Raw genomic sequence first — 12496 nt, forward strand, 5'->3', positions numbered from 1 at the left:
GTAAGTAATTAAAACCTTTTACCTTTATTTGTTTTATAAAATAAAGTCCTTCACATTATGACAATTGCAAAAGTTAACTGAACAGATTTTAGCTCAAATTGAAAAACAGAACTCCCTGATGACTTGGGAGGGGCTTCTTAAAATAATTGAGTGTCTGACTGCTACACAACTTGCAGGTCTCAGGTCCAATCTCGAGATTCTATTCAATTATCTGCCTGCAACTGGGCATTACAAATGGCCTCAGCAATCCACATTAGCAAGGGGAAAATCAAGTTTGCTTCTTGCTCTTGATTGTACAATCCTCACTGGAAATGTCAACCTCAGGTGAGGACAGGATCAGACCGAGCTGTGCAATAAAATAGCCCAGCACCACTCACTGATAAGGTTTCTACTTGAGCTTTAGCGTGCTAATGATTAAAACTCTTGGATTGCAACCTGGCAAGAAGTCAATGGCTTCAATAGGGGAGAAAATAAACAATTAGGAAAAAGGAAAGAGAAAGCAAATAAAATGGTAAATTATTTTAAATTACTAACAAAAAATATGGATTTTCACCTTTTTTTACATTTTTAATTGTATGTAGTTTTGTTCAGATGGGAGGAACAAGTTACAAATTGCAAGTCTTAATACCTTTTTGATAAGAATATTATTCATCAACAGATTCAATTAAACAGATTAGCGATAGAATAAATGTCATGTTTCAAATGCACATCAAAATTTGCAGGACATAAGTCTATTACAACCACAACATCAACTTGCATTTCTGTGTTGCTCATCATGTGCTGCAAGACATTTCAAAGCACTTAAGATTAAGAGGAGAGAACATTAGATACCAAGGAGGAGGTGAAAAGGGAAGATTTGAGGAGGTTGTTTTAAAAGCAGAGGCAGAGTTGGCAAGGCAGAGCAAACTGGCCAGAGTTCCAAAGGTCAGTATGTTATGACCGAGGCAGGAGAAGTGCACTATGTTTTCTAGTTCCACTTCTCCACAGATCACAACACATATTTAAATGTTTACCCAGTTACCGAAACAGTCAATCATATACTCACTCTTTATCCCAGAATAAAATACACCAACCAGGTTTGTTCAATGAGCAACAGAACTATCAGTTTATTATAAAACAAGACTTATCCAGTAATGAAGCAAAGCATCAACACACAGATTGACATATGAAAATTCCCTTTTTAAATACCCCCCCCCCCCCACACACACAAGGTAACTGAAAAAGAGATTTTCTTTGCAGAGCTCTTTCACAAACAAAAAAAGGAATACTTTGGCTAAATACATGTTAACTCTTGAAGAAAAAAGGAAAGATATGGAAGGATGTCAGTTGCCCCTTTTGGTCTGGCGTTTGAGAACACATAGATGGGTCAGTGGGACCTTTTCTGGAGCAGTTCATTCTAGAGATGTTGAAGTAGTCTGGTAGGCTTTCTAGGAGAAATGTGGCATCAGGGTTTCAGTTATCCCACTCTGGATTCGCAGGTTTTTCATAGAGAAAGAGGAGCTGACACACTGGATTTCTCTGGGTCTCTTAGAGAGGTGCAAGAAAGATGAGCTGGGTGTTTCTCCTTCAGTAGGTTGATCTCCAACTGCTTTTCAACACAGTCCACACCCCACCTGAACCAAAATATCTCAAAAGTGACCTCCTGACCATCATAAATTGTGATTTGTCACTTCTCTGTAAACATCTCCCCCAGGTCACCAAGGTTTCTGTTCATTGAGCTGAAGGCCTGTGACAGCCAGTAAAGGTTTGTTTTCAAACAAGACCTCTCAGTGACCCTTGTAAAAAAAGAAAATCCATGGAGTCTTTTCAGTTTTCCGAAATAAACCAATGTCTATAATTCTCAAATATTTTTTAAAAACACTTTCATAGCAATTGGCTGAATGAGCTTCCAGCAGGGAATAAAGAGAAGCCCAGTGCTCAAAAGGCTATATTGGGAAGTAAGGCAGAAGGAAATCACTAAGTTGGGCCAGGTGAAGTGAGCCATAGAATGATGTGAACATCAAAATACAAATTCTGAATTCAGCTGGGCAATGGTGTCAAAGGTTTTTGGAGAAGATGGAAATAATGAAAGTGTGGGATTTTGTCAAACAAAGACCAGTTCTATTGTTTTGAATGAGCTGAGGCTTGTGGCTTTGAAGCAGAAAGGCCATCTAGGAGAGTTTTAGAGAAATCGAGCCTTGAGCTGAACTAGGGTTCTGTGTGTTAGAAGGTGGGAGAAAAGGAGAAGATGAATGAGTTGAGAGAGGCAGGAAATGTTGCGGAGGTGGGTGTAAGCAGTCTTGGTAACAGAATGGATACGTGGAAGAAAACTAGGCTCAGGATCAAGCAGTACATCAAGATACCTCTTGACTCAATCTGAGTTGGCAGCCAAGGAAGTTGACTGAATAAAGGGAAGAGGCAAGTGGATTCTGGTGGAAGTGAAAAAATATGCCTTTGGTTGACATTGAGTCGGAGGAAATTTTCAATCATCCAGGTATTAATGTCGACCAGGTAGTTGGAGACTGCAGCAATAGTCTTCTGATTAGTTAAAGTGCTAGAGCTGGTTCTAGCTGGGTGAAGAGGAAGAAGACCAAGAATGGAGTTCCAGAGTATATTGCAGGTAACCATGTCTTTAGAGCAAGACAAGACATTGAAAACAATATAGTGCTTGTGTTGTGACAGTTATGAGTGAAATCAGAATAGAATGGTCAACTGATAATGAGGGGGTGAGGAGAGACCAAAAACCACAGTTTGTCAAGTAAGATGCCATTTGTAATTTTGATTAATGCAGCCTCAGTACCATGTACAGGACGGAAGCACAGATTTGAACAAAGAAAATTACAGCACAGGAACAGGCCCTTCGGCCCTCCAAGCCTGCGCCGATCCAGATCCTCTACACCTGTCGCCTATTTTCTAAGGGTCTGTATCTCTTTGCTTCCTGCCCATTCATGTATCTGTCTAGATACATCTTAAAAGACGCCATCGTGCCCGCGTCTACCACCTCCGCTGGCAACGCATTCCAGGCACCCACCACCCTCTGCGTAAAGAACTTTCCACGCATATCCCCCCTAAACTTTTCCCCTCTCACTTTGAACTCGTGACCCCTTGTAATTGAATCCCCCACTCTGGGGAAAAAGCTTCTTGCTATCCACCCTGTCTATACCTCTCATGATTTTGTACACCTCAATCAGGTCCCCCCTCAACCTCCGTCTTTCTAATGAAAATAATCCTAATCTACTCAACCTCTCTTCATAGCTAGCGCCCTCCATACCAGGCAACATCCTGGTGAACCTCCTCTGCACCCTCTCCAAAGCATCCACATCCTTTTGGTAATGTGGCGACCAGAACTGCACGCAGTATTCCAAATGTGGCCGAACCAAAGTCTTATACAACTGTAACATGACCTGCCAACTCTTGTACTCAATACCCCGTCCGATGAAGGAAAGCATGCCGTATGCCTTCTTGACCACTCTATTGACCTGCGTTGCCACCTTCAGGGAACAATGGACCTGAACACCCAAATCTCTCTGTACATCAATTTTCCCCAGGACTTTTCCATTTACTGTATAGTCCACTCTTGAATTGGATCTTCCAAAATGCATCACCTCGCATTTGCCCAGATTGAACTCCATCTGCCATTTCTCTGCCCAACTCTCCAATCTATCTATATTCTGCTGTATTCTCTGACAGTCCCCTTCACTATCTGCTACTCCACCAATCTTCGTGTCATCTGCAAACTTGCTAATCAGACCACCTATACTTTCCTCCAAATCATTTATGTATATCACAAACAACAGTGGTCCCAGCACGGATCCCTGTGGAACACCACTGGTCACACGTCTCCATTTTGAGAAACTCCCTTCCACTGCTACTCTCTGTCTCCTGTTGCCCAGCCAGTTCTTTATCCATCTAGCTAGTACACCCTGGACCCCATGCGACTTCACTTTCTCCATCAACCTACCATGGGGTGATGGGAGTGCAATGGCGAGGCACCACATATTCCAGGACTTTGTGGAGATAAGAAAGGTTGGAGATAGCATGGTAGATTGTAGAAGCTAAGGATGGATTCTGATGGATGGTCTGGAGGTAGGGCAGAAAAGGGTCAAGGGAGCAGGTCAGTAGTTTCATATATGAGATGGATGAAGGAGAACAGGGGGTAAACGCCACAACAGGATTTAGGAGGGTGCTTTGGGTGGAGAGTAGGATGGAGAAGTTGAATTTGAAGGAGTGGAAATGACAGAGGCAGCAGCGGCTGTGAGCATCAACAATTTATCTATGTTATTTTTTAGTTTGTAAGATATGGCCGAGTTCCAGCATACTTTATAGAGCAATTTTTTTTCAAATTCACAATGCATACTTTATTTCACTTTACATGTGAAATGAATTTCAATGTTCATCTTTTGTGCAACATTTATACATAGAGAAAAATATATAAAGTTTGTTCATAATTGTTAAGATACCCTTGAAGCTAATGTACAGTGAACAATGGCTTTAAGGACTCCATTAAAGCATCTTTTAATCTGAAACACCATCCTTTTAAAACTTTTACTTATGTTACATGTAGACTTTGTTGTGAGATTGTGCTAATTTTAACCTATGCTACGATGTAGTTTCCAGCCTCGTCTTGACGAATGCGTAAAACAGATGGGAGATATCCTAAGCCAGGTCAAAGGGACTGGGAACGTGCCTGCTACTGCTCGCAATAGTGTGGCACAGGACGCAGATAATGTGCTTGGGCCGTTAATGGACTTCTTGGATGGCAAGTGAGTAATAAGGAAGAAAAGCTGGTGAGATATAATAGAATGTATGAGGCAATTCAGAACAGTGACGACATATCTCCTTAAGTGCACATTGCAAATTCCTGATTGTGATCTTAGGAAATGGTTGTTGTAGCTATTAATTTCTACAGATGTTATTCCCTCGCTATTGGTGGAAAATTAACCTGATGTAATAGTAAATCCCCTCCACCAGCTCTGCTCCCTGTTATTTAAACTCAGTTGTTCTTCCTTATCAAGTTTTTGTTTGCTGCTTGTTGTACCACTACATGCAATGCATTTCTATCTTAAGACATAAATATAGAATAAGAACTGACCGTTCTGTCCACTGATTTTTGCTGGTTCCAAAAGACAATTGTTAATATTGTTTTGCGTGGACACTGCTCAACTTATTTAATCTCTTGGGAACTGATTAACCACAAAACCTTCAAAATAATTTTTCAAAATAAATTGCCCCTGATTTCTAAAGGTATTTGAACAAAGATATGTCACAATACCGATTTAAGATTATTCAACTTGTGCTTTGCAAAGATAGTGTACCCATAACCAAAAAGGGCTGAAACGATAATATCTTGTATATTTGTTCACTTGCATCTATGTGTATCCTTATAAACCTCAGTCCCATTTTCAGACAGATACTTATCCACTTCCTTTTCACAAAGTAGCCACAAAAAATATTGGCCATTTGTTTCATATCTGGGATGGAAAGACAGCAGGAAGAATTATGCTGCACCACAAGACATGCCGGCCATAGCCTTATGTAGAGTAGGATTGTTGTAGTTGACAAACTGTAGACAGTGCCACCTAATCATTCTGGTGGGAAGCCAATAAAAAGGAATAATATGAAAAGTAACAATCTTTCAATAGATATTTCATCTTCAGCTATGGTAAGCTGCCTGATTTGAACAACATTTCAGTCTGCAAGAAGTAACCAACTGAAATTAGGTTATTTTGCTTTATTAAATAAAGTATCTTTTTTTTTTTGCAGTCTAACATTGTTTGCCAAAGTCTGTGAAAAGACAGTGCTGAAACGAGTTCTCAAGGAACTGTGGAAAATTGTAGTAAACACAATAGAAAGGACTATTGTGCTGCCTCCCCTAACTGATCAGTCGGTGAGTAGCTAATGTACTGGTGATTTTTCACAGTCATAATACATTCAATTTGAAATATCTGCATTATACACATTTAGGATGACATAGAATTACATAAAATATACTGCACATAAACAGGTCATTTGGCCCAACCAGTCCATGCTAGCGATTATGCCCCACTCAAGCCTACTCCCATCCTTCCTCATTTAACGTTATCAACATAACCCTCTATTCCCTTCACTCTCATGCCTATCTAGCCTGCCCTTATATATTTTTTTTTATTCGTTCGTGGGATGTGGTCATCACTGGCTAGGCCAGCATTTATCGCCCATCTCTAATTGCCCTTAAGAAGGTGGTGAACTGCAGTCCTTGGGATATAGGTACACCAACAGTGCTGTTAGGAAGGGAGCTCCAGGATTTTGACCCGGTGACATTTGAAGGAACGGCGATATAGTTCCAAGTCAGGATGGTGTGTGGCTTGAGGGGATCTTGGTGGTGGTGTTTCCATGCATCTGCTGCCCTTGTCCTTCTAGGTGGTAGAATCACGGGTTTGGAAGGTGCTGTCAAAGGAGCCTTGGTGCATTGCTATATTATTCGCCTCAACCACTCCGTGTGGTAGAGAGTTCCACATTCTCGCATCTAATGCTTGATTGAATAATTTACAAACTTGTGTTAGTTGGTACAGTTTTGAATACAAGAATATTATATAGAGTGTAGCCAGTGTGGTTCATGCTGGTATTTTGGTCCTGGGCAATGGAACAACAACCATTGGGACTGCTTGGAGGATGGTGGACAGTGGTGTTCCCCAAGGGTCTGTGCTGGGACCACTGCTTTTGTTGCTGTATATAAATGACAGATCTTGTAATATGGAGTAGAATCCCAGAATTTGCTGATGACATCAAACTTGGAGGTGTGGCAAACGGTGAGGATATGAATCGCCTGAAACAGGACATAGATAGGCTAGCAGATTGGGCAGAGAGGTTGTAGATGGAATTTAATACTGACAAGTATGAGGTGATACATTTTGGCAGAACAAATAGAGAGGCAATATATACTGAATGGCACAGTTCTAAAGAGTGTGCAGGAATAGAGGAACCTTGGGTGCATGTGCACCGTCTTTGAAGTTGGCAGGACATATTGAGAGAGTGGTTAGCAAAGCATGTGGGATCCCGCACCCGCAGCCTACATCCCACCCGATTTTATGCCCGCCATGCCTCCAAACCTTACGCAGGGGAGAGCAGAAAATTCCACCCTATAACTCTAAAATAGATAACAGAGGTGTTGAGCAGTTTAAGTCAATGCCATACCAGCCTTTGCACTGTTTATATCTGCTAACTCAGAGCTTTGACAGGTCCAATCAATCTATTTTTAATGAATTTGTTTATTAATAATGCACTGAAGTTCCTAAAGGCTGAGAATATCATATTCATCACAGTATGTGTTATATGACAATACTCTTGGCAACTGCTTCCATTTGCTAAATAGGGAACAGTGCTGGATTAGAGCCTGATCATGTTTAATATTTATAGTTTATTAAGCAGTGTGCAAGACTATACATATAGTTCTAGTTCTTAATTATGTACATGTATGTGTGTAGCCTGTATAGTCAAACCATGGAACCCTCCTTGCATAAATAAATAGTTAGTGGAGTATAAGTCAAAACATTTCAGTAATATGCACTCTTTTCATGCTTTGTATTTTACTGACTGGGCCTAATGTAATATCCCTGTTTGCAAATTTACCTATCACCTTTGATGCCCTAGTCCCCAATAAAACCATTACTTTCTCTCACCCTGGCTGTTTCCCCTAGTATGGCCACCATCTCTGCTCCCTTAAGTCCATGGGACGCAGACTTGAAAGGATCTGGCGGACAACTGTTTTAGCTATTCATCGCCAGATCTGGCTGGACCACATAAAACACTATCAGGTCCTGCTCTCATCTGCTAAACTGCTCACTATTCCAGGATCATTTTGGATTGCAAAGATAATCTTTGCCTTCTTTTCTGTACTTCAAACCATCTTCCATGTCCCCTCCACCCTCATCTCCAACAATAAGTGTGAGGAGCTCATGGACTGCTTTGTCACTAACTGATCAGCTGCTTCTGCTACTTTCCTCCCTTCCACTAGACCACCTGGCCAAACTTACTCTAAAGCTCCCCGCTGCCCTATCTGAGCTCATCTTGACAATGAGATCTACCTGCTGCTCCCTCAACCCTATTCCCACTAACCTGCTGACCACCCAACTTCCCCTGCTGGTGTCTGTTGGCGATATTGTTAACGGTTCTCTCTTTTCATGTGTTGTCCCACTCCTTTAAATTTACCGCCATCACCCCTCTCCTCAAAAAAAAAAAATCAACCCTTGACCCCACCATCCTTGCAAACTACTGCCCCATCTCCAACCTCTTTCCTTTCCAAAGTCCTTGAACATGTTGTCGCCTCCCAAATCTGTGCCCATCTTTCCTGGACCTCCATGTTTGAATCCCTCCAATCAAGTTTCCACAGTGCCGAGAAAGCCCTTATTAAAATCACAAATCACGTCCTATGTGACTGTGACAAGGGTGAACTTTCCGTCCTCATCCTACTCCACCCGTCTTCAGCCATTGACACCATTCTCCTTCAACGCCCCTCCACTGTCGTGCAGCTGGGTGGGACTGCTCTCACCTGATTCCATTCTTATCTGTCTTAGTTGTATCCAGAGTATCACTTGCAATGGCTTATCTTCCCACACCTACACTGTTATTCTGGTGTCCCCCAAGAATCTATCCTTGTCCCCCTCCTACTTCTCATCTACATGCTGCCCCTCGGTGACATCATCCGAAAGCAGTGTTAATTTTCACACGTATACTGACAACACCCAGCTTATATGAAAAAACATACAAACAAGGAGCAGGAGTAGGCCACTTAGCCCTTCTAGCCTGCTCCGCCATTCAATAAGTTCATGGCTAAACTGATTACTCCACATTTCCACCACCCCCTAGCTCTACCTCACCACCACCGCTCTCGACGACTCCACTGTTGCTGAATTATCAGACTGCTCATCCGACATCAAGTACTGGATAGCAGAAATTTCCTCCAATTAAATATTGGAAAGACTGAAGTCATTCGGTCCCTGCACCAAACTCCGTTCCTAGCTACCAACTCTACCCCTCTCTCTGGCAACAGTCTGAGTTTAAACCATTCAATTCACAACCTTGGTGTTTTGAGCCCAGGTTGAGCTTCCGACCACATCTTCATGCCATCGCTAAGATCACTTATTTCCACCTCCGTAACATGCCCAACTTCGGCCAGTCTCAGCTCATCTGCTGTTGAAACCTTCATTCATGCCTATGTTAACTCTAGACTTGATTATTCCAACACACTCCTGGCTGATCTCCCACATTCTACTCTGTAAACTTGAGGTCATAACAAACTTCGCTGCCCCTGTCTTAACTTGCACCAAGTCCCATTCACCAATCACTCCAGTGCTTGCTGACCTACATTGGCTCCGGGGTTAGACCCTCAGCTGCCCCTTCCCAATCATCACCTGCAGTATGAGATTGTAGGTGGCCACCACCTGGTGCTGAGCTCCAATGGAGAATGGTGCCTACAGCTTAATCATGGGTTAAGATAGGAGATGGGATCAGTATCTGTTCTCAATTGACAGAAATGGGAGATAACTTATCAATTTGAAACCCTAACACAATGGGAAATAGATTCAGTTAGAGGAATGTGGAAGCCAGTCAGACTGGAGATTATTTCGAACACAGGAAACATTATTCTAAAAATAACTTTAGTTTGTTTCTAACCTATTCCCTCAGTATAAACAGGTGGAATTTTGAGAAGAAAACTTGCACTCTACTAGTCTGTGAAGAAGACTATTACAATATCAACTTGCTTCATCACCATTTCACCTATTAGTACTTTGTACATTGTTTAATGTCATACACTGGACCAGGGGTCCGCAACCTGCTGCGCCAAAGCCGTATGCAGCTCTAACTTTTCATTTGCGGCTCCCAAACTTTTCCAGTTGGATCGCATATTCACGAAAAAAGTCTAAAAAAATTCAGTCAAGAAAATGACAAATCAGAAGAACTAGACAACACAATTTTCCTCATTGAGTTATTCATTTACGGAATCAGTAATTTAATTTCTATGATCTCGAGCTTCAATATAGCATCTTTCAGAATTATTTCAGAAAATAAATGGTAATTTTGGTCTATAAGATAAATTAAAAGTTCGAACTGCCCTTAACAGTGCCTAGTCATTGACAGTTTATTTCATGATTCAATTCATAGATGTTAAAGAATTTAGCATTCACAATTATTTACTGCTAGAATTTACTAAATTATATAGATGAAATTAAGAGAAATGTCACGCACAGAGGATTTGTTAGCGAAGCTCAAAACCTTTGATAAACAATAGCTAGAAGTGAAAGAAAATGTGCAGTTATGATTCTCCAGGAAAACGTTGATAAAACCGAAGGTAAATTTAAGATGTGGATAGCATCAAGATTCAACTTCATCTATTCCTGGGATGTAGAAATTGGATTTTTGCGCGATCTACATACAAGATTGAAATTACATGAAATTCAGTGGTAACTGCAGTTATGCTTTCAAGCATTACAGAGAAGTTGAAGCAAATTACTTTTTACAGCATCAAATAAGTGCATAATGTTCCTGAGATGCTGAAACAATTTCTTCCTCTTAAAGATATGCTTATGCCTGTACTCCATGCTTGAATTTTTCTCATCTTGTACTTCCCAATAGTATTTATTTTAGGTTAAAAAAAAAGGTTGCTGACCCCTGCATTAGACTGTTTGAACTGCTGTTCAGTTTCTCACTGATCTGGTATACTCCAGTGAGTAGATACCGAGAAGGCATCATTCAGAAAAAAATGGTGATTGCTCTTGTGCACATTCTTCCTTTATCTGCTCTCCTATCAATCAAGAAATGGTCCCTCTGTAGCTATAACATCTTTGGGATGAACGGAATTGCAAATGAGGTTTATTGAAATATTGTCCCCATGGTGGCAATTAATTGGTAGACAGGAATTCAATGTTTAGAATTCACATTATCTAGTAACATCTTAAAATCTCAACCCAAGAATCCATTCGTAACAAATTGGTAATAATTTAAAAGGCCGAGTGCTATCATTTCAAAATTATTTAAGATTTAAGTACAGGACGTTGGAAATGATATGCTTTGTGTCTGTTTTTCAGATGCAAAACCAGTGCAAAGCATACCAATTTAACAATGGGACAGCCTGCAGCCTGCCTGCGCAGGTCTTGGACCCTCTGCTAAATTCATCTGTCCATATTTTAGGTGGGTCCAAAACAGCTATCTGAAACTGGCATTGGACCCTTGCATATGTTAATTAGGGGCCTAATGCTTGTTGAAAGGACCCTTGTATAAAATTAGCCATCGATGAACAGGGCAGGCATCAGGCCCACATTGCTCAGGATCCTTCAAAGTCCCTTCAGCCACCAACAAAACATATGTTTTTTTTTCTTTTTTAAACAAAATACATTTCTCTGGAATGTTCCACAGCCTTGACAACCCCTCAAACACGACCATCCCCCACCCCTGCTCTCCCCACTGTTGCCTGCTGCAACTACATTTTGGAACTTATCTGAGGGCTGCTGGTGAACAAAGGACAAAGAACAGTACAGCACAGGAACAGGCTATTCGGCCCTCCAAGCCTGCGCCGATCTTGATGCCTGCCTAAAATAAAACCTTCTGCACTTCCGGGGACCGTATCCCTCTATTCCCATCCTATTCATGTATTTGTCAAGATGCCTCTTAAACGTCGCTATCGTACCTGCTTCCACCACCTCCCCCGGCAGCAAGTTCCAGGCACTCACCACCCTCTGTGTAAAGAACTTGCCTCGCACATCCCCTCTAAACTTTACTCCTCGCACCTTAAATCTATGTCCCCTGGTAACTGACTCTTCCACCCTGGGAAAAAGCTTCTGACTATCCACTCTGTCCATGTCACTCATAACTTTGTAAACCTCTATCATGTCGCCCCTCCACCTCCGTCGTTCCAGTGAAAACAATCCGGGTTTATCCAACCTCTCCTCATAGTTAATACCCTCCAGACCAGGCAACATCCTGGTAAACCTCTTCTAAACCCTCTCCAAAGCCTCCACGTCCTTCTGGTATTGTGGCGACCAGAATTGCATGCAATATTCTAAGTATGGCCTAACTAAAGTTCTGGACAGCTGCAGCATGACTTGCCAATTTTTATACTCTATGCCCCGACCGATGAAGGCAAGCATGCCGTATGCCTTCTTGACTACCTTATCCACCTGCGTTGCCACTTCAAGTGAACCTGTGGACCTGTACGCCCAGATCTCTCTGCCTGTCAATACTCCTAAGGGTTCTGCCATTTACTGTATACTTCCCACCTGTATTAGATCTTCCAAAATGCATTACCTCACATTTGTCTGGATTAAACTCCATCTGCCATTTCTCCGCCCAAGTCTCCAACCGATCTATATCCTGCTGTATCCTCTGACAATCCTCATCACTATCCGCAACTCCACCAGCCTTTGTGTCGTCCGCAAACTTACTAATCAGACCAGCTACATTTTCCTCCAAATCATTTATATATACTACAAAAAGCAAAGGTCCCAGCACTGATCCCTGCGGAACACCACTAGTCGCATCCCTC

The 12496-nt window shown here is 41.7% G+C and overlaps 1 protein-coding gene across 1 annotated transcript in view; it reads left to right on the forward strand.

The window, feature by feature from the left end:
* LOC137370623 (protein unc-13 homolog B-like) overlaps positions 1-12496 on the forward strand; it is a 783931-nt gene that overhangs the window by 692746 nt on the left and 78689 nt on the right. Inside the window, exons 32-33 of the mRNA XM_068032730.1 lie at positions 4590-4742; positions 5743-5866. Of these exons, the coding sequence (XP_067888831.1) occupies positions 4590-4742; positions 5743-5866 (277 nt within the window). The remainder of the gene's footprint in view (positions 1-4589; positions 4743-5742; positions 5867-12496) is intronic.

Source organism: Heterodontus francisci, chromosome 1 (genome assembly GCF_036365525.1).
Source record: "Heterodontus francisci isolate sHetFra1 chromosome 1, sHetFra1.hap1, whole genome shotgun sequence".
NCBI lineage: Eukaryota > Metazoa > Chordata > Chondrichthyes > Heterodontiformes > Heterodontidae > Heterodontus > Heterodontus francisci.